Source organism: Meira miltonrushii (assembly GCF_003144205.1).
Source record: "Meira miltonrushii strain MCA 3882 unplaced genomic scaffold FA14scaffold_3, whole genome shotgun sequence".
Lineage (NCBI taxonomy): Eukaryota > Fungi > Basidiomycota > Exobasidiomycetes > Exobasidiales > Brachybasidiaceae > Meira > Meira miltonrushii.
Window position 1 is genome coordinate 2,617,208 of NW_020289945.1, and position 18,818 is coordinate 2,636,025.

At 44.1% G+C, this 18,818-nt stretch overlaps 8 protein-coding genes across 8 annotated transcripts; 3 read left to right on the plus strand and 5 right to left on the minus strand.

Moving 5' to 3' along the window:
- Window positions 1-463: 463 nt before the first annotated feature.
- FA14DRAFT_161696 (uncharacterized protein) lies at window positions 464-1,416 on the plus strand. Its single transcript, XM_025499242.1, has one exon. It carries the CDS (start codon window positions 505-507, stop codon window positions 1,288-1,290), a length of 786 nt encoding a protein of 261 aa, XP_025354538.1. The 5' UTR covers window positions 464-504; the 3' UTR covers window positions 1,291-1,416.
- On the minus strand, window positions 1,227-4,326 carry FA14DRAFT_161697 (kinase-like protein). Its single transcript, XM_025499243.1, has one exon. It carries the CDS (start codon window positions 4,256-4,258, stop codon window positions 1,487-1,489), a length of 2,772 nt encoding a protein of 923 aa, XP_025354539.1. The 5' UTR covers window positions 4,259-4,326; the 3' UTR covers window positions 1,227-1,486.
- A 157-nt stretch (window positions 4,327-4,483) lies between these two features.
- On the plus strand, window positions 4,484-6,001 carry FA14DRAFT_173939 (uncharacterized protein). Its single transcript, XM_025500509.1, has one exon. The coding sequence runs from the start codon at window positions 4,549-4,551 to the stop codon at window positions 5,929-5,931; it is 1,383 nt and encodes a 460-aa protein (XP_025354540.1). The 5' UTR covers window positions 4,484-4,548; the 3' UTR covers window positions 5,932-6,001.
- A 16-nt stretch (window positions 6,002-6,017) lies between these two features.
- On the minus strand, window positions 6,018-7,232 carry FA14DRAFT_165276 (PLP-dependent transferase; the record flags this gene model as incomplete). The annotated part of the gene is made up of 1 exon (XM_025499948.1): window positions 6,018-7,232. One exon carries the CDS (start codon window positions 7,230-7,232, stop codon window positions 6,018-6,020), a length of 1,215 nt encoding a protein of 404 aa, XP_025354541.1.
- A 1,828-nt stretch (window positions 7,233-9,060) lies between these two features.
- On the plus strand, window positions 9,061-13,813 carry FA14DRAFT_161701 (large subunit of L-aminoadipate-semialdehyde dehydrogenase). Its single transcript, XM_025499244.1, has one exon. It carries the CDS (start codon window positions 9,100-9,102, stop codon window positions 13,735-13,737), a length of 4,638 nt encoding a protein of 1,545 aa, XP_025354542.1. The 5' UTR covers window positions 9,061-9,099; the 3' UTR covers window positions 13,738-13,813.
- FA14DRAFT_70445 (uncharacterized protein) lies at window positions 13,790-15,248 on the minus strand. The gene has a single exon (XM_025502734.1). The coding sequence runs from the start codon at window positions 15,225-15,227 to the stop codon at window positions 13,842-13,844; it is 1,386 nt and encodes a 461-aa protein (XP_025354543.1). The 5' UTR covers window positions 15,228-15,248; the 3' UTR covers window positions 13,790-13,841.
- A 191-nt stretch (window positions 15,249-15,439) lies between these two features.
- FA14DRAFT_148538 (NAD(P)-binding protein) lies at window positions 15,440-16,578 on the minus strand (the record flags this gene model as incomplete). Its single annotated transcript, XM_025497375.1, has 1 exon — window positions 15,440-16,578. Exon 1 carries the CDS (start codon window positions 16,475-16,477, stop codon window positions 15,440-15,442), a length of 1,038 nt encoding a protein of 345 aa, XP_025354544.1. The 5' UTR covers window positions 16,478-16,578.
- A 411-nt stretch (window positions 16,579-16,989) lies between these two features.
- On the minus strand, window positions 16,990-18,626 carry FA14DRAFT_161703 (putative aspartate aminotransferase, cytoplasmic). The gene is made up of 2 exons (XM_025499245.1): window positions 17,151-18,626; window positions 16,990-17,079 (listed from the first exon to the last, which is right to left on the minus strand). Exons 1-2 carry the CDS (start codon window positions 18,401-18,403, stop codon window positions 17,034-17,036), a joined length of 1,299 nt encoding a protein of 432 aa, XP_025354545.1. The 5' UTR covers window positions 18,404-18,626; the 3' UTR covers window positions 16,990-17,033.
- Between the last annotated feature and the right edge of the window lie 192 nt (window positions 18,627-18,818).

Here is an 18,818-nt window from a genome sequence, read left to right on the forward strand (position 1 = left end):
TCATGTGTTTCATTCTTGCTTTTTCCTGCACATCCCTCTTCACCAATTGCTCAATCTTCTTTTAATTAAATGGTGATTTCATCCGTGCCTCGTTCAGAGAAAGCTTTCGGCCGATTGACAGACTGTGATCGCAGTTGTCTTCGAGATAGTCTTTCCCTTCTTGAGATCGACATTAACCCGTTCTATGCGGACTTTATAAATGCAATCAGGTATGTGACTGCCTACATTGAGTCTCACTTTAGATCATAATAATTATTTAAGACTCTTTGTGATACCTCCAATGAATAAATATCATATCATCAAGCACCATTAAGCACATTATCTTAAGTACACGTTGGAACTTGTTGATCGAAGCCGTGATAAAGTTTATTCATTAATTAAGCTCACAGACGCGTCAAACTTAATCAGATAGTCTGTGTTGTGTTGAGTGTTGGATCGGGCCAAAAGGGAACGTTCTTCTTATTACCATGTCAAGCCAAAATTGAACAACACAAAATTACGGTAATGTCATCTTCTACACTTCAACAAAGATCACAGGGTAAGCAAAAGGCAGAAGATGATCCATTGGCAAAGTTGGACGAAGATGGATCAGCAGAACCACTTGATGAACAAGAGCAAGAACAAATTATTCAATCACTCAGAGAAGCCAATGAGAAGTCCAATTATATCTTTCGAGCTTTGATGCTTGTAATGCTGGGGTTAGTGGGTGTATTGTACCTTACGCCTATTCCTGATTATATTACCGGAGATCATCCCGAAAGTCATTTGACAATGCTTTTCCATACTTCTCATATTCATGAAGCATCTCATGATGATTTGATTCGATTACCGGCATTCCCAATCTACCTCGTCTTACTCTTCCTACAAGGTGGATTGCTGTTCGGTGGAATTTACGAAACAATGGATCGCATGGGTATGATCCGCTCAAAAGGCCTTGCATTCCCACAACAGCCTCATCAATTCGGCACAGCACCTGCAATCTTGGCACCCGTCTTGGCCGATATTCGTTGGCATCCTACACATTCTGGCATTCGGGCTGATAAAGATGATAGACCACCTCCAGTCTGGACAACAATTTCACCACGTTTGCTTTACTTGTGTTTGCTTACATTGGCAAGTACGCCTTTACCATTAATGACTTTTGGCGCTGGAAATTTCATCAATGCTGGTTGGTGGGCTATCACGACAGTCGCACTGACCGTTCTTTGCATTTGTGAAGGATTGATTGACAAATTCGAAATGGAGGCAGTCGGTCTCAACGGTATGAAGTATGCATATAAAGGGGCGTAAACGTTGAACATGTTTAGTTTCTATCTTCTTTCTCTTCCTCATCACATATGTACGATATAGCACTCCCCACAAATCAAAGCTTCTCTAATGTACATAAGATCTTGAAAGAATGTGAATAATACAACATTGCTAAAATACACTTCAGAGAAAGACGGGCAAAATATGATACAAAAAAAGAGGGCAAGTAAATCATTCTTTACTGTCCGACAACACGGGCCAAACCTGTGCCGATGACATCTAAGCATCTTCCAAGACTTTCAACCGTATAATCCAGCTCATTATGCACATCGTCTTTATGTGTCAATTGGCCAAGGTCTAGAGTTCGTAAAGGCGGTAGACGATAGGAAGACAGATTCCTCATATTTTCATCTCTATTATGATCAAGCGAAGGTGATGGTTGTAAGGATCTACTGTTCGACGTATGCTGATTTGGTGTCATCGATCCTAAAGCAGATGTAGTGGTCGTCACGCCAGCATGTTGTGTATTGCCTTCCATTGAAGGATCAAATTGTGACTGTCGACGAGCAAGGACTTGCGTTGGATCACTTCCGCCATGTTGTCTGCGTTGATGTAATGCGGCAGGTGATCCTAATACCATTGATCCTCCTGGACTAGCTGACGGCCGTACTGGCATGCCTCCAGCTTGCTTCGAGAAGCCTGCTTTATAATTACCGGCCATACTGGGTAACGGAGGCGGAGGCATCGCACTGGATCCGACATAGTGACCATTGATATCTACACCATCCATTTCCATTGCTGCCAAACGGGGCCTGCTTCCACTTCTGCTGCGTATTCCCATTCCTGATCGAGCTGCGAATGAAGGCATAGGATATGCTCCTCCGGCACTGGAAGTAGCATTTGTCGTCGAAGCTGAAGTTTGCAATGATGGTCTACGATTGCCCTCTGCTATTGGGCTTGCCAAATTTGACATTGCATCGTTTTGTCTTCCAGCAATGGAAGAGATTGCCTGAATATGGCTTGACGGCATTTCGCTCATTGAACGGCCAAATGGCGGCATCGCAGCATTAAAGTTTGAATTTCCCGTGATGTTGTTGTGTGTGCCATTCGGTTGAGGTCTTCGATCTTGACCTGCCAGACTGCCAGGTATACTTGATTCGCTCTGAGCTGGTGAATGTGAATAGATCGAACTCGAATCGGTCCTTTCGTGAAGGTGCCTTCCAGGGATACCAACGCCATTATGATAGCTGCTGTCGTAAGGCAGACTATTGGAATGTGCGCTCATTGTACTTCCTTGACGTTTGTGCAATCTGCCTGGAGTAGGTTGAAGTGGGTTATTCGAATGCGGTGGTGGCGGCATCATTTCGGAATCCTCTAGGTGTCTTGTAAGATTAGAAGCTGTAAAACTCTTCCGTCTATTGGGAAAGTCTTCAACTTCTTCCGCACTCTTTCCGCCACTTTCTGCTTGATGAGCAGGTACAATTGTCTCAGATGCTTCCACTGGCGTAACCACTGCTCCGCCTCCTCCACCAAATCGGAAAGGCCTTGCACCAGTTCCCGTGAAAGCCTTCTTGTCAATGTCGTTGTCATCGATTGCTGCAGCAGGTCTGGCTGTTGACAATGTTGTGGCACTATAGGCACTTGTAGTCGAAGTCAGTACCGATGCCGTAACTTCTGCATCAAAAAGGGGAGGAGCCGGTGCAAGACGAATTTCGGCACCTTTGTATTGCGGAAGATTGAGAGGAGTGTTTGCCTGAGTAGGACCGGCATTGTTTGTAGCAATTGATTCATCTCCTTCTTGCTCGAAGAGTCGCAAGAGTGGATGATCACGAACAGGTCCTGATGGTGTGTTTGACATGTTATTAAAACCTCCGAAGTTCGCATCGGTGAACTCCCATCCCGAATTCTCTCCATCTGGAATGTCAAAGATGAAGGATTCGCGATTAGCTGGATCATTGAGATCACTGGCTTCGGCTCCCAAAAGACTCATACGCATTCCCCCACTCTTCGTCCATGCATTGTATAAGGAAATGAGTTCTTTCAAGATCGACACAGGCGTTTTGATACTTGCTTTGATCCATTTTGTCTTACTCAATTCGTCAGAATTTGGACGTTCCTTTGGCTCTTCGTTGAGACATAGTGCGACAAATTCGCGCAAAGCTGAGGAGAAACTGCCTTCTGCAGGAAGTCTTGCAGGTTTATTCTTGGGAATCATCATGATTACCCGCATTTGATCTTCGTTGCTCAAAGGTGGATTGCCCATTAACATTTCGTATACCGTTATCCCTAAACTCCATATATCTGCACTTTGATCGTATGATTTACCTTGAGTGATCACTTCTGGAGCCATCCAATAAGGCGTTCCGACAAATGTCATCCTTCGACTATGAACGCTGCTGGAAACCAACGTTGCTGCTACACCAAAATCGGCCAATTGAATTCGTCCTTCGGTGGTCAAGAGAATGTTGGCTGCCTTGATATCACGATGAATGATTCCACTCTTGTGTAAAAAGCTCAATGCGATCAAACTTTCGCGTACAATGATGCAAGCATACTTTTCTGCAATCAGACCGGCTTTCATCAGCGTTCTCACACTGCCTCCCTCAGCAAAATCCATCACGATCCATAATTCTGCTTCATGTAACCAGCAGCCCCAGTATCGGATTACATTCTTGCTCGTGGTTTCCCTCAGTTGAGACAGTAGAGCGACTTCTTTTTGAATTTCTGAGACATCATCATCAGGCGTATCCAAATTGACGACTTTCAATGCTACCGCCTTCCCGCTGGCGATATGCACACCCCTATATACCGCTCCATAAGCACCTCTTCCGACCAATTCCAATCTTTTAAATGTTGTATGGACCGGAGGCGGTTTTCTACCGGGTGATTCTGTGGTCATCATTTGTGCTGTAAAGCCTTTGTTTTGTATTCGATTGTGTTGCTCCATCATTCCATTCATTCCTACCGATAGCCCCGCCGCCTGTGATGGGGCGAGGCTACGGAGATCCATTTAGAATGCGGTTTGGATTTAAGGATGTCTATCCTAGATGAGGTGATTGATCATCATAATAGTTGGTGAAACAAAAGACAGTTGAACTTGATCAATTCAAATGCATTCACTCTAAATCTCTCCTAGCCTGTGCCGGTGGGGGCCCAATAAGCCTTGCTCACGCTAAACTTTAAAAGTCTTGGAAGAAAAAGGCCGGCAGCGCGGCGCATGGGATGTGGAGAGAAAGTCGGGGAAAAAGGTCATCTTCGATTCTTTCTTCTCTTCCCCTACCTTAAATCTTAGGAGTAATCATGTCCGATCGAACAACTCTTTGTGTTTTAGGAGCAACTGGATTCACGGGAAAGTTTGTTGCTTTGGAAGTTGCTAGACAGATTAGCGTCTTGCACAAATCTACCTCGTCCCCTTTTCAATGGTCAATCGCAGGTCGTAGAAAAGATGCTTTGGAAGCAGTACGTGAAGAGATCAAACAACTGGTAGGAGCATCTTCAAAGAATGACGAAACAAACGTTCAAAAAGGTCTCTTGCCTTCCATTGTGATCGCAGATGTGAACAATATTGACTCTCTACGCACCTTAGCAAGTGAAACACGTTTGATCTTGAATTGCGTCGGTCCTTACTACAAATTTGGTGAAAATGTCGTCTTGGCAACGATTGAAGCAAGCGAAAAGCTAAAGAAATCCAATCGACCTCCTGTTCATTACATTGATTTATGCGGAGAACCCAACTTTATCGAACGAATTATTTTGGAATATCGCGAGCGTGCAAAATTGGCTGGATCTATCATCTTACCCGCCTCAGCCTACGATTCTGTACCGGCCGAACTTGGTACCATCTTTGCCGTTTCACTTTTGGGTAAAGGTGTCACACCAGCAAGCGTAGAAATGATGGCAACTTTCAATACAAACGGTGGTTGGTTGGCAGGACACTTTGCAACTTATGCATGTGTTGTAAATGGAATATCGCCTTCTGGTCGTCAATTACTCTCTCGCATCCGCAAAAAGCTGTATGCCAATTTACCCAAAGCAACACCTAAAGTTGCCACAAAAGGATTCTCAGCCGGTATTCCTAAGCGTCAAAAGCGTCTGGGCATACTAACCTACGATGAAGAACAAGATGCTTTGCTATTACCACATATGGCCGCTGATCCAGCTGTTGTTCGATTGGGTCAATCTTTGACGATGGAGAATGATCCCAAGTTTGAGCCTGTCAAGTTTGTAGGCTGGTTCGCAGTTCCGTCTCTATACATTGCTCTCTTCATGGCATTCTATGGCATGTTGATCAGCTTCTTCTCCAAGTTTGAAGTCGGTCGATCATTACTACTCAAATACCCCAAATTCTTCACTGGAGGTGTTTTTTCTCACGAAGGACCTACACAAGAACAACTGGATAACACACAATTCTCCAGCACATTTATCGCAAGAGGTGTTTCCCATACGGCCCTACAAGAAAAGACATCCCGTGAACCAGACGTGAAAGCTGTCGTTCGAGTTCGTGGTCCTGAGCCAGGATATGTTTCAACGCCAATCTTGTTCGTTTCCGTTGCAAGAGCAATTTTGGTACACGAAAAAGACATTATTCCCGGGGTTTCTACACCGGGTGCCGCATTACGAAACACTACTTTGATCAAAATGATCAATGATGACGGTCGAATCAAATTTGATCGAATCGAATAAGATATGAAATGGCATTGTAATTTGAAAATTTGATTGATTGATTGATTATAATACAAATGATGAGTGCTTTACTGGATATAGTACATCTATAATTTTGCTTTTTCTACTTGTCCCCCAAAACCATCCTCCGTAATGACCTTGCCATCTTCGATCCACTTTGCAACGCATTCAGTCAAACCGAACACTTGTTCTTGGGTATTATGAGCATGAATGCAAATTCGAACTCTTTCTGATCCACGAGGAACGGTTGGGTAGACGATCGGGCGTACCAGGTAGCCATGTGAAACGAGATATTTGGCTAAATCATGCGCGTGAGAAGTTAAGATTGGTACGATTGGAGGTTGTGGAATACTTAAAGGATGCTCCTTTTGTTTGCCCGTGAAGGATGGGTTGGACTCCAATCGCTTTTGAATATCACTTGGCAATTGTACTTGCTTGCTTCCTCCAGTAGCATCAACCTTTCCCATCAAACCATGCAGACGTTCGATGAAGAGATGCGTAAGAAAGAATGTATGTTGAGCTCGTAATGTGCCATCTGGCGTGTTGAGTAGGTCCAAAGCGGCTTGAATGGTGAACAAGGCAGGATGCGGTAAAGCGGTCGAATAAATCAAAGGTCTCGCATAATTGATCAGGTATAGTCGAACAAGATCAGAGCACAAAACAGCTGCACCCGAACATCCAAACGCTTTTCCAAATGTCGCCAATCGAACGTCAACAGAGTCTTGCAATCCCATAGCTTCACAGATACCAGATCCATTGAGACCATATAAACCGACTGCATGCGCTTCATCGACGATCAAACATCGGCTGTTTTGTGGTACATGTTTGTTCAAGATTGCGATCAGTTGTGGTAAAGGGCAAATGTCACCGTCCATAGAATATACTGATTCGACAGCTACAAACACATTTGCAGCTTTTGTTTGACAAGCTTTCCAGGCATTTTGCACTTTAACCGTAAAGTCGTCTAAATCGTTATGCTTGAATGGTATTCTTCGAGAAGATGGAATACGGGAAGAACGCATTCCGTCATGCATGCTTGCGTGCACCAATTCATCGTATAAGACCACATCGTTTGGCTGTGGCATAACAGATAGCATAGAAGTGTTTGCATCATATCCGCTATTGAATAAGAGCGCTGATTGTGCGCTGAAATGTTGTGCAAGTCGAAGTTCAAGTTGTTCATGTTCTTCTGAATTGCCGTCCAATAGCCGACTGCCTGTGCTTCCAACAAGCATGTTACCGTGATCTTGCATTCTTTTGATGGTATCTTGTTTTAGTGCCTTACTCCTGGCTAAACCCATATAGTCATTGGAAGAGAAGTCGACCAGAGGCAAAGATGAAGAAGAACCATCTTTGGAGGTGAAAGAGGGTTCTTGTAAGGTTGCGAATCGCTTCAGACCTCGTAAGATTCCTTTCTCTTTTCGCTTTTTGAGTGCCAAAAGGAGGTTATCGTATAGCATGTTGAGATGAAGAGTGAAGTTGAGAAAGAAAAAGGAGGATAAATGCTACCTTATATGTACATTAACGAACTGCCAAATTCATTATCGATCGCCATTATAAAGACAAAAGCCCAACATTCTAAAAATCACACTGATCAATTGCTGAATATGCGGAATGTCTTTTTTGTTCGGAAAAAGCGCTGTTTGATTGAATTCAGCCGGTAAATAGCAAAAAAAGCGCAATTAAAAATGCACACTCCCCATCAAATCTTCTAGTGCGTGTGTGTGTACCGGCCAAAAAAAATATTATCTGTAGAACGCGGAAACAGCGGGGAAGGCGTAGGCATGCTTACACACTGACTTCTATCACACAGCTACGCCCAATTAAGGCACAGCTGACGCGTTTACGCATGCCGCCAAGAATATTGATTGTGTTTAGAGTTTAGGCTAAAAAATAACACAAGTAAGAATCATCATTCACACGATCACAAACACAAATCATGGTGATAAGAAAGCATGGATGTTCACAACCAATAAATAGAATACATAACGGCTAGCAGGTTGAAGTAGATCAATAGTACCTCAATGAAAGGGTGCAAAGAGCTAAAGGCCAGTAAAAAGTACAGCCCAGGAACCAAGACGATCGAAGCTGGACTTTCGATCGTGGATGTCAGTACGCCCTTCTCAGAGGGCGGGTCGGGCCGGCTGTACGACAAATACAGCAACAAATTACCTTCGATTTCTTATACTCTTGTATTGGCAGTCTTGATGGTTTGACAAGCTGGTCTGAAGGAAGTCGAAATGAACAGACGCCATTTGCATCGATGTCTTACCTAATCTTACAGCCATCAAAGAAAGGTTGAAATATCATGGGCAGTGTCGTACGAAAGCATCAACAGAAAGCGGAGAAGCAACAACAAAGTATAGGAAGAGAGGTAATGGTGCCTTAATTTTTCAAATGAAGCATCCACAATCAACAAATGCTTTGATTCCGCCTCCTAGATCGGAGCTTCACAGACAGAACGCCAAAGAGGAACAACTAACGAAAAGCGATGAAGAGGCAAATGGCCCGAAATAATATTTGATGATAGGACATTTTGCTAGGAAGAATGTTGGTTCGCGAATCTTTCAAAGGCCGCCTAATTTAGCGTTTACCGTAAATGAAGGTGTATGCATGTATGCTATGATCGACGGATTTTGAAACCTATGGATCGAACGAGTAGGATGAATGCTAGTTGAATGGCGCACATATCAACACCTCTTCACTTTCGGAAGAGTGTAATGGCAATCACATGCAATTTATCGTCATTTCTCTCTGGATCGTATCACTTATGCTTTATGTATATTCAATGACATTTTAAAGTAAAGAAGTGAATCACTCGCCGTCAATAAGGCATGAAACTGGTTATGATAACGAATGAGTATACTTCTTGAACGCAGGTAATAAATCAAATAATCTCGAGAATGTTTGAGCAGCAGGTTTGTAGCATTCAAACGCTAAAGTCCTTTCTATCTGACACGGCGCCTGCGCAGCACGGTGGATTGACACACCCCAGTCATAATTCCGAAAGCCAAGAAGAAAATCCAAAAAATATTGAGAGGCTTCTTCCGCATAAGATTAAGCGCGCTATCTTGAGAAGACTGTCAGTCAAAAGTGATTGCAGCTTTGTTCACCACATCAACCTCCTGATCAGCTTCTTTACACAACATTGAAGCTTGAAGGATGACAATGTCCTCCAATCCTGTATCGGAAGAGGAAAAACAGGCTCGCTTGCAAAGATGGGTCAATCGTCTTCAAAGCTTGCCTAGTATTGCCCTGCCTACCGATTATCCAAGACCTGCAACATCACAAATCGTTCAAGCGGTAAACTCTTTACATCTCTCCTCTAAAGCACGCACTGCATTGGTCCGTCTTGCTGTTCATCATGATATAGAGACAGATGCGGCTTCGTTCGATGACGATGACGAGGAAGAACAAGATACACAACAATCAACAATTTCAGACAATGCACCTCCTTCTCCTTTTCATTTGCTTTTAGCCGCTTTCGTTACTATCTTGCATCGATACACCGGTGATACAGATATCGTCGTCGGTTCATCATCGCCTTTGACTGGAGAGCCAATCATCTTGCGAATTCCTATCGAGCCCGTCGATCCCTTCTGGCAAATCGTACGTAGGATACAACAAGTGGAGCGGGAAGCTGCTGATGATGCGATCGCTTACGATGATATTGTAGACAAATTGGAACAAGGCAAAGATGCAAGTACAGCAACTCCAAGTGCACCGATCTTCCGCGTTCGCTTCTTTGATGAAACTGGTGCAGGACAGAGGTCATTCTTGCAAAATACAAGTTTAACAACTGATCTGACTGTATTTGTTACAAGATTGGGCCCAAAGGGAGAGGTAAAGAGTGATCTCGCTTCTAGCACAAGCACAGTCAAAGCAGAAAATGTCGTTCACAGCTCTCCTTCATCGCAAGCACCATCTAGAGGTTCAGTCGTGCCTGATCTATCGCTGCAAGTATCCTACAATGCTCTGTTATTCTCCAATAATCGAACCAAGCTATTATTGGCACATATGTCACACGTAATCACTGCTGCTTCTCTTAACCCTTCTGCATTGGTAGGGACTGTTGGTTTACGTACTGCAAACGAAGATGCCCTATTGCCCGACCCTCGTAAAGACTTGGATTTCTGTGGCTTCCGCGGAAGCATCACCAGCATCTTCGAGCACAATGCTAAACAACATCCCGATAGACGCTGTTTGATCGAATCCCTACCACCACTAGACACCACCTCTATCGATCTGCCGCCACCTGCTAGCCGTGTACGTGAAATCACATATGCTCAACTCGATGAAGCAAGTAATATTCTAGCTCATCACCTCATCCAAGCCGGTGTACAACGAGAAGAAGTGGTTACCGTTTATGCTTATCGTGGCGTGGACCTTGTAGTGGCTGTCATTGGAACATTGAAAGCAGGAGCCACATTCAGTGTGATCGATCCTGCCTATCCGCCAAGCAGACAAAACATCTACTTGCAAGTTGCCAAGCCTCGCGCTCTCGTCGTGTTGGCTAAAGCTGGTACATTACACCCATCCGTGCGTAAGTGCATCAAAGAGGAGTTGGATATCCGTACAGAAGTGCCAGCATTGGAATTGCACGATGATGGAACATTGACTGGAGGAAACGGTGACAATGGCCAAGATGTTCTCTCAGCAGCTCAAGCAAAGGCAAAACAAAGCACAAATATGCTTTTGGGTCCTGATAGTGTGGCCACGCTCTCGTTCACTTCAGGTTCAACAGGTATCCCTAAAGGTGTACGTGGACGTCATCACAGCTTGACACACTTTTTCCCTTGGATGGGCCAACGATTTGAATTAGGCTCTCATTCTAGATTTACAATGTTGAGTGGTATTGCTCACGATCCGATCCAACGTGATATCTTTACACCTCTCTTTTTCGGTGCTGAGTTGCACATCCCTACGGCTGATGATATCGGCACACCTGGCAGATTGGCCGAATGGATGGCTGCTACAAAAGCAACAGTGACACATTTGACACCTGCTATGGGTCAATTGTTATCCGCACAAGCAACTGCTCAAATCCCGGATTTGCGTAATGCCTTCTTTGTTGGTGATATTCTTACCAAAAGAGATTGTACACGATTACAAGCTTTAGCACAGAATGTTCGAATCATCAACATGTACGGAACAACGGAAACTCAACGTGCTGTGAGTTATTTCGAAATTCCAGATATTGCTGGCAAACCAACATTCTTGACTACTCAAAAGGATGTCATGCCAGCAGGTCAAGGTATGATCGATGTTCAATTATTGGTCGTCAATAGAAATGAACGTACAGCAACATGTGCTGTCGGCGAGGTTGGTGAAATCTACGTTCGCTCAGGTGGACTTGCAGAGGGATACTTGGGTCCAGCCGAAGTTACTGCAGAGAAATTCGTCCCGAACTTCTTGGCGAAAGATGTCAAATTTGAAGATACGCTCGCCAGCAAGCCAGAAGGACAATTCTGGAAAGGCGTTCGTGATCGTATGTACAGGACAGGAGATTTGGGTCGTTACTTGCCAGACGGAACGGTAGAGTGTACAGGTCGCGCTGATGATCAGGTCAAGATTCGTGGTTTCCGTATCGAATTGGGCGAGATTGATCTTCACTTGAGCAGACATCAACACGTACGTGAAAATGTCACCTTGGTCCGACGTGATAAAGACGAAGAAAAGGTGCTCGTCAGCTACTTTGTACCCGGTCCAGGCGCAACTTCCCTGCAAGAAGCCAGTGAGAGTGAAGATGACAGCAAAGCACAAACAGGCGCATCAATCACAGCCAAAGATCTTGCTCGTGGTATGCGTAGACACAGACAATTAATTAAGGACATTCGTGATCATTTGAAGAAGAAATTGCCAGCATACTCTGTTCCTACCCTCTTCGTGCCTTTGTTCAAGATGCCTTTGAACCCCAACGGAAAGATTGACAAGCCTGCTTTGCCTTTCCCTGATACAGCATTGGCCAATGCTGCATTGTCATCATCTTCCACAGCTCGTACCAATGGCCAAACAGATGGATCTGCAAGTGTCAAGAAAGAGCTTACCGCAACAGAAGAGCGTATTGCTGGATTGTTTGCCGACCTATTGCCTTCTTGCCCACGCCCGGTACCTACAGACGAATCCTTCTTTGACTTGGGAGGTCATTCAATTCTAGCAACTCGATTGGTATTCGCAATGCGTAAAGCATTTGTGGTTAATGTTCCACTCGGTGTCGTTTTTGAAAGCCCTTCGGTCAGCGCACTGGCAAGTCAAGTAGACAAATTGAAATCGGCCGATTTGCAAATCGATTCTGATGCAAGTGTAGTGGCATCTACTTTGAGTGGAAGTAAACCTGAGGGAGCAAAGACAAATGCCGAAGGGCAAACATTAAACGATGAAGACTACGATAAAGATGTCGGTGTTTTGTCCGGCTCACTTCCTGACTCTTTCACCGCTGCTTCACCTGCAAAACCACATCAACAGACTGTCTTGTTAACAGGTGCAACTGGATTCTTGGGTATCTTCATCTTAAGGGATCTACTTGTCAAGCGTCAGGATTACGTTGCAAAGGTAATCGTGCATGTCCGTGCAAAAGACAAAGAATCAGCTCTTTCACGACTACGAACCATCGGTGAAGCACGTCAATGCTGGAATGAAGAGTGGGTCACTGCTGGTAAGCTAGACATTGTCATTGGTGATTTAGCTGCCGATCGTTTAGGCATGGACCGTTCAACTTGGTCAACATTGGCACAAGAAGTCGACGCTGTCATTCATAACGGAGCATTGGTACACTGGGTTTATCCATACAAGAGCTTGAGGGCACCAAACGTTCTATCAACCTTGGCCTGCATCTTATTCTGTGCAAGCGGAAAGCCAAAGACATTGACATTTGTCTCTTCAACATCTGCTCTTGATTCGGATCATTATGTTCGCTTGTCCGACAGTATCATTCAATGTAGTGCTGCCAACGATACTTCTGTTGATCGTTCCACCGCTTTGGCCGGTGTTCCAGAAACAGATGATCTGCTTGGAAGTGCAAAAGGATTGAATGTGGGTTATGGACAATCAAAGTACGTATCCGAACGATTGATCATGGTCAGCGCCGCACGGGGTCTGCGTGCAAGTATCATCCGACCTGGTTATGTGTTGGGAGACAGTGAAACTTCAGTCACGAACACAGACGACTTCATCTGGAGATTGGTCAAGAGTGGTACTCAATTGGGCTTGGTGCCAGATATCCACAACAGCGTAAATATGACACCTGTTGATCATGTTGCTAGAATTACAGTTTTGGCATCTTTGGAGACTGCCATGATCGAGAAACAAACACCTGGAACGGCAGCAAGGGTTTACCATGTGACTGGTCATCCTACTGTGCGATTCAATGATATGCTAAATGCACTTCAAACCTACGGTTGGAACGCCAAGACGATCGAATATGTTGTTTGGCGTACAAAGTTGGAAGAACACGTATTGGGTGGCAATGCAGGAGATGCAGAGGGAGAAGAACAAAATGCACTTTTCCCTCTGTTGCACTTTGTCCTTGATGATTTGCCAACTTCTACTAAATCTGCTGAATTGGACGATAGACATACACAAACCCTTTTGCAGTCATTCGGCGAACAAGATGTCGTTCAAGGTGTCAACCCTGATGTTTTGGCTCGTTATTTGGCCTGGTTGGTGGCTGTCGGCTACCTGAAGAAGCCCGAGAAGCAACCTGGTCAGCCTATCAATGGAGACGCAAGCAGTTCAGAAACGGTCAAAGCATTGCCCATTGTCAATGCATCTAAGCATGCTGCAATCGGACGAGGATCAGCGAATTAAAAGCTCGAGTCGTGCACTTTTGTACTTTTTTTATTGTTATCAAAATAAACTTTACTCTAGATTTGAATAAAAATACATTAATTGTTGATTTTACAGTGATGTGATTAAATGACTGATTGATTACGCAAGAGGGTGATGTAGAGATAGGCCAACCTTCTTCCCCGTTCTTTCCCCTGCCATCCGATTCGATCTTTTTGCTGGAGCGGCAACCGTTGTGCCTCTTTCATCCCTTGATCGTTTGTTGAAGTGATTCCCACACTTTCCATCCAGGCTTGATTAGAAGCAGGAATGACCTCTTGCCATTGTTCTGGCGTAGGAGCAGAATGAGCAACTCCAGTTTGCAAAAGTCCATTTACGTTCTGTTGTGTTGTTGCTTGAGAAGGTGTTGTAAGATAAGCAGGAAACAAATTATGCAAATAATTGGACAAAAACGTATCACTTGCTAAACGTAAGATTGGTAAATATTCACTTTCAACAAGTGCTCCTGCACTACGTGTTCCACTTGATTGTACCATTCCCAATCGAACACGCCATTCAGCACCACCCGAGCCATATCCCGTTGCAGATGGGATATCATACGTTGCACCTTGAATTGACACCGGGGCACCTCGAGGTACCCATGCTCCTGGGCCTGCATGAGCCGCTGTTATCCCACCATCGCCTACGGAGGGAGCACCTAAAGGAGCAGGTAAGTTGAGCCTGGATAGCAAAAGAAGGTACTGTGCAGAAGCTGCAAAGAGTGTATGTCTTGTAGGTCGTTCAGAGACATAGCTGAAGTCGGGAGAAGGCAGTATGGGAGAAGAGTTTCCAGCAGGCTCCGACGCTATCTGTGATGGTTTGACTTGTTCTGCATGTTGTGTTTCTGAGGAATTGGGCGGATCGGAAAAGAGGTCGTCTACCTCTGCTGCGCTTGCAGGAGCATCAGTGGATCGATCATGTTCTTCAGTAGCGCTCGCCTCATCTTTCTTGCTTTCCTCTTCCTTCTTTCCTTCGGTCTTTTCATCTTGTTTGACGTCTCCCATTTTGACATCTTCTTCTCCGCCTACCTGTGTCTCAGCTTGTATGCTATTTGCAGATGCATCGACCCCATTCTGTGCTTTCGGTTCCGCATCTATCTGCTGTGAGGCTGTACTATTCTCTTGATTTGTAGAAGAAACAGCTGCCACTGCTGCAGCTTGCATCACAGACATTGCATGTTTCGCACGAATACTCGCCCTGGTCTCGCTTTGAGAATCTTCAATGAGAACAAAAGTATCGTTTGGAAACTCGCTCATTTGAACGACATACATCAACTTTGCCCTTGTTTGATTTCCATGTGATCCATCCGTTCCATCTTGATTGTCCAACGAAAGTACACTTCGCAGTACTCTCACTGAAACTGTCCAATTTCCAACTTTTTGTGCATTGTATGCTGATAGAAGATGAGATGTAAGAGCTGGATAAGACGTTGATGTGATAGAAGGCAAATGTCCAGCAGTTGAAATGCCCATCGTGTGATGCGAAATGAAGGTGGAGTGCAAGAAGTATGTGTTCAATCATTTCTCCAAAAGCTTAATCTTTCATTCTTCTCGCTATCCCCCCACGCTCACACTTACACGCGCCATGTATAAGTAGCATCAATGCGTATTCATATTGAAAGAAAGAGCATATATAGTGTGTACAGTGAGAGTATCATTCAATATAATGAGATCGACATCGACCATCAAAGCTTTGACGATCCTTTTGGAGGGAAGAGAGGATCTGCCCTTAATCGAACGACTACCTTACCCCATGTCTTTCTGTCCTGTAAATCTTTCAAAGCTTGTGGTAATGTCTCTAATCCATCATAAATCTTATCAAATGCTGTTGGTTTGCATTTCTTGGATTCCAATAAATCAAAGATTGCTTTCCATGCTTCTGGAATTCGTTCAGGTTCATTGGCGATATGTGCACCCCAAAAGACACCCATAACGGAAATCTGTTTGAGCAAGATTAAATTTGCTGGGATCTTTTCGATTGTTCCAGCTGCAAAACCAACGACGACAATCCTTCCGTTCCATTTGATGAACTTCAAGCTTGGAATGATCATTCCAACAGGATCATACACTACATCAACACCTCCGTCCGTCTTATCCTTCACCTGTTGTTGCCAATCTTTATCGCGATAATTCACTACTTCATCCGCTCCTCCTTGTTCGATACACACCTTGAGTTTCTCAGCACTGCCTGCAGTAGCAATCACTTTTGCACCCAATGCTTTTGCAATCTGAATCGCACTTAATCCAACACCACCTGCGCCTGCATGAACCAAAACCCATTCATCCGGTTGAACGTTTGCTCTGAATTTCAAAGCCGCATAACTTGTTGGCCAAGTTACAAACAAACCCGAAGCTTGTTCGAATGAGATCCCATTAGGAATTTCACGTACATTTGTCCAATCTGCCGATGCACGTTCACCATAAGCACCATTTGCCATTCCAAACACTCGTGTTTTTCCAGGAATCCAATCACATCCTTCTGGAATGGGGGATTTTTCATTGATTATACCTGCAAATTCTGCACCCAGAGTAAAAGGATGAGGTTTTTTGATTTGATATTTTCCTTGAATTTGTAAAATATCAAAAAAGTTCAATGCGCTCGAATAAACGTCTACCAAAATCTCTCCATGATCCCCATCTGCTTCAGGTTCTTCTGCATCGTTTCGCAACCTGCTCGACAAGTCTGGTAGGGTTATATCTTTATCGATCACGTATGCCTTCATGTTATGTGTTTTTCGTTATATTTGTTTTGAATTGGATGATAGCAAAACAGGATGATAGGGTACCATCAAGTTGTGGAGAGAGTGCACTCTTTCTGCTTAACCCGCAAAAGCGAAGCCACCGGTTGTCTCGGCGTAAGCTGAAACCGGCCCTGTGCTTGCTTGCTTGCATTCACGCTTATTTGATCGCTATTTCTCAAATCTTGCCGTGCGTGGGGAGGGGCGCCAGTAATTAAGAGAAGTGGTACGGGGGGTGTCCTTATTTCTCTCCTAGCTTAGAGGACGGTAAAATCATTCCCCGCACGCAAAGCCTTCTTTATTTACAGGGTTCAAATTAAAGCAGCACACAAATTCGTTCAATTCTGGAAACGAGCCAAATGGTTGATTGTAAGTGTTGCATTCGGTTCGTAAGAGGATATATCGTATACATGTCTCTATTCGACAATGATCAAAAAAACAGGTCCAGTGAGAAGAATAGGCAATTATTGTTTTAATTATATTTTATGGACCTATCATTTTTTGGGATGATAGTATTCACGAGATTGACAATTTATATCACTCATGAACGTGCTGCTTTATCGATCCAGCTAGCAACATATTCAACGCTGTTGATAGAAAAAAAGAAAAAATGTTAGTATAATGCTCAACAAGAAACAACATCCAGGTTGTTACTCACTTTTTGGTGGTCAATCCAGCCATAGAGATACGAGAATTGCTGGTCATGTAAATGTGACCTTCGTTGACGATCAACGCACATTGCTTCTCATTTAAGCCGAGGAAGGTAAACATTCCGATTTGCTTAAGGATATGATCCCAGTTACCTCCGGGTGCCGGTGTCTTGTACTTCTCCACTAATAGACTGTGTAACGATTTACGCATAGAGATGATACGGTCGGCCATCGTTGTAACATCCTTTTGCCATTGATCCCACAATTTTGGTTCGTTCAGGATCATTGTCACAATTCTGGCTCCGAACGCGGGTGGATTACTGATTTCGCTTCTTTGGATCACACTCAATTGACTTGTAACGGCAGCTGCTCTTTCAGGTGTGGTGGAAACGATGTGTAAAGCACCAATTCGCTCTCCGTATAATCCAGCATTCTTTGCGAAACTTTGACAAACCAAAACTGGAATCGTTCTTCTTTCAATGAACAATCGAACACTGTAGGCATCCTCATCTAGATTTCCCGAAGCGAAACCTTGATAAGCACAATCAAAGAATGCATAGTGTCCTTGTTGTTCAAACAGATCAGCGATTTGCTTCCATTGCTCTTTCGTTGGGTCAACGCCGGTTGGGTTGTGAGCACATGCGTGTAAGAGAAAGACTGATTGTTTAGGTGCTTCTTTCAAAGTCTTTGTCAAACCCTCAAAATCAAGTCCGACAGTCTTTGCGTCATACCAAGGATAATCCACCGGTTTGATGCCAACACTGTTGAAGATGGCTTTATGGTTTGCCCATGTGGGATTACTGATGTAAATTTGACGTTGTCCACCTGCTTTATCGAAAGGATAAAATTTGTTCAAGAATACGGCACCCAAATGATTTGCACCTGTTCCACTGATTGTTTGAACGCTGGATACACGTTTCTCGCTGATGGCCTCGGATGATGAGCCAAGGATCAGCTTAGCAGCGGAAGATGTGAATTCGTTTAATCCAGTGATTCCAAGGTATTCGTGATCGATATCTTCGTTCTCGAGTAGTGCTCTCTTTGCCATCTTGACCGAAGGCAAAACCCAAGGTTTACCATCATCATCACGATAAGCACCTACACCGAGGTTGACCTTCTTATCGTAAGTGTCAGCTTTGTATGCAGCGGTTAATTTAAAGATTGCATCTGGTGGTGCTTGTGGCACATCTGAAAAGATGCTTGCAGCCGCACTATTTTCGATGTGTTGTTGAATGTTTGATAATCTTTGCTGAGCAGACATCTTTTTATGGTCAAGGGGGGAGAAGATGAGGATAGAGAAGGTGAAAGTATGATATACGTAAGGTTATTAATTCAGGCTCATCTTGCATGGGTTGCCCACACTTTTAATGCAGCAAAAGTCTGGAGTTGACCCTGCCTCTGTGTGCGTGTGTGTTTGCGTGTACAGTCATACTGATATTATAAATTCCGCCCTGTTACTGTATTTGCTTGCAGATTAAGACAGTGTTTGTTCGGCAATCTATCATAAGATACGTTTCCCGCGTAAGCAAACAGACGCCCACTCTAATAGCCTTTTATCAGGGCGTGAGCACGCCGCCGTGATTGATTATTCATCTTCTTCTCGGATTACGGGTTAGACTAAAAATCTCAGGCTTTTCCGATAAAGCTTCATTTTTGGGGAATTTAAGTTTTTGACA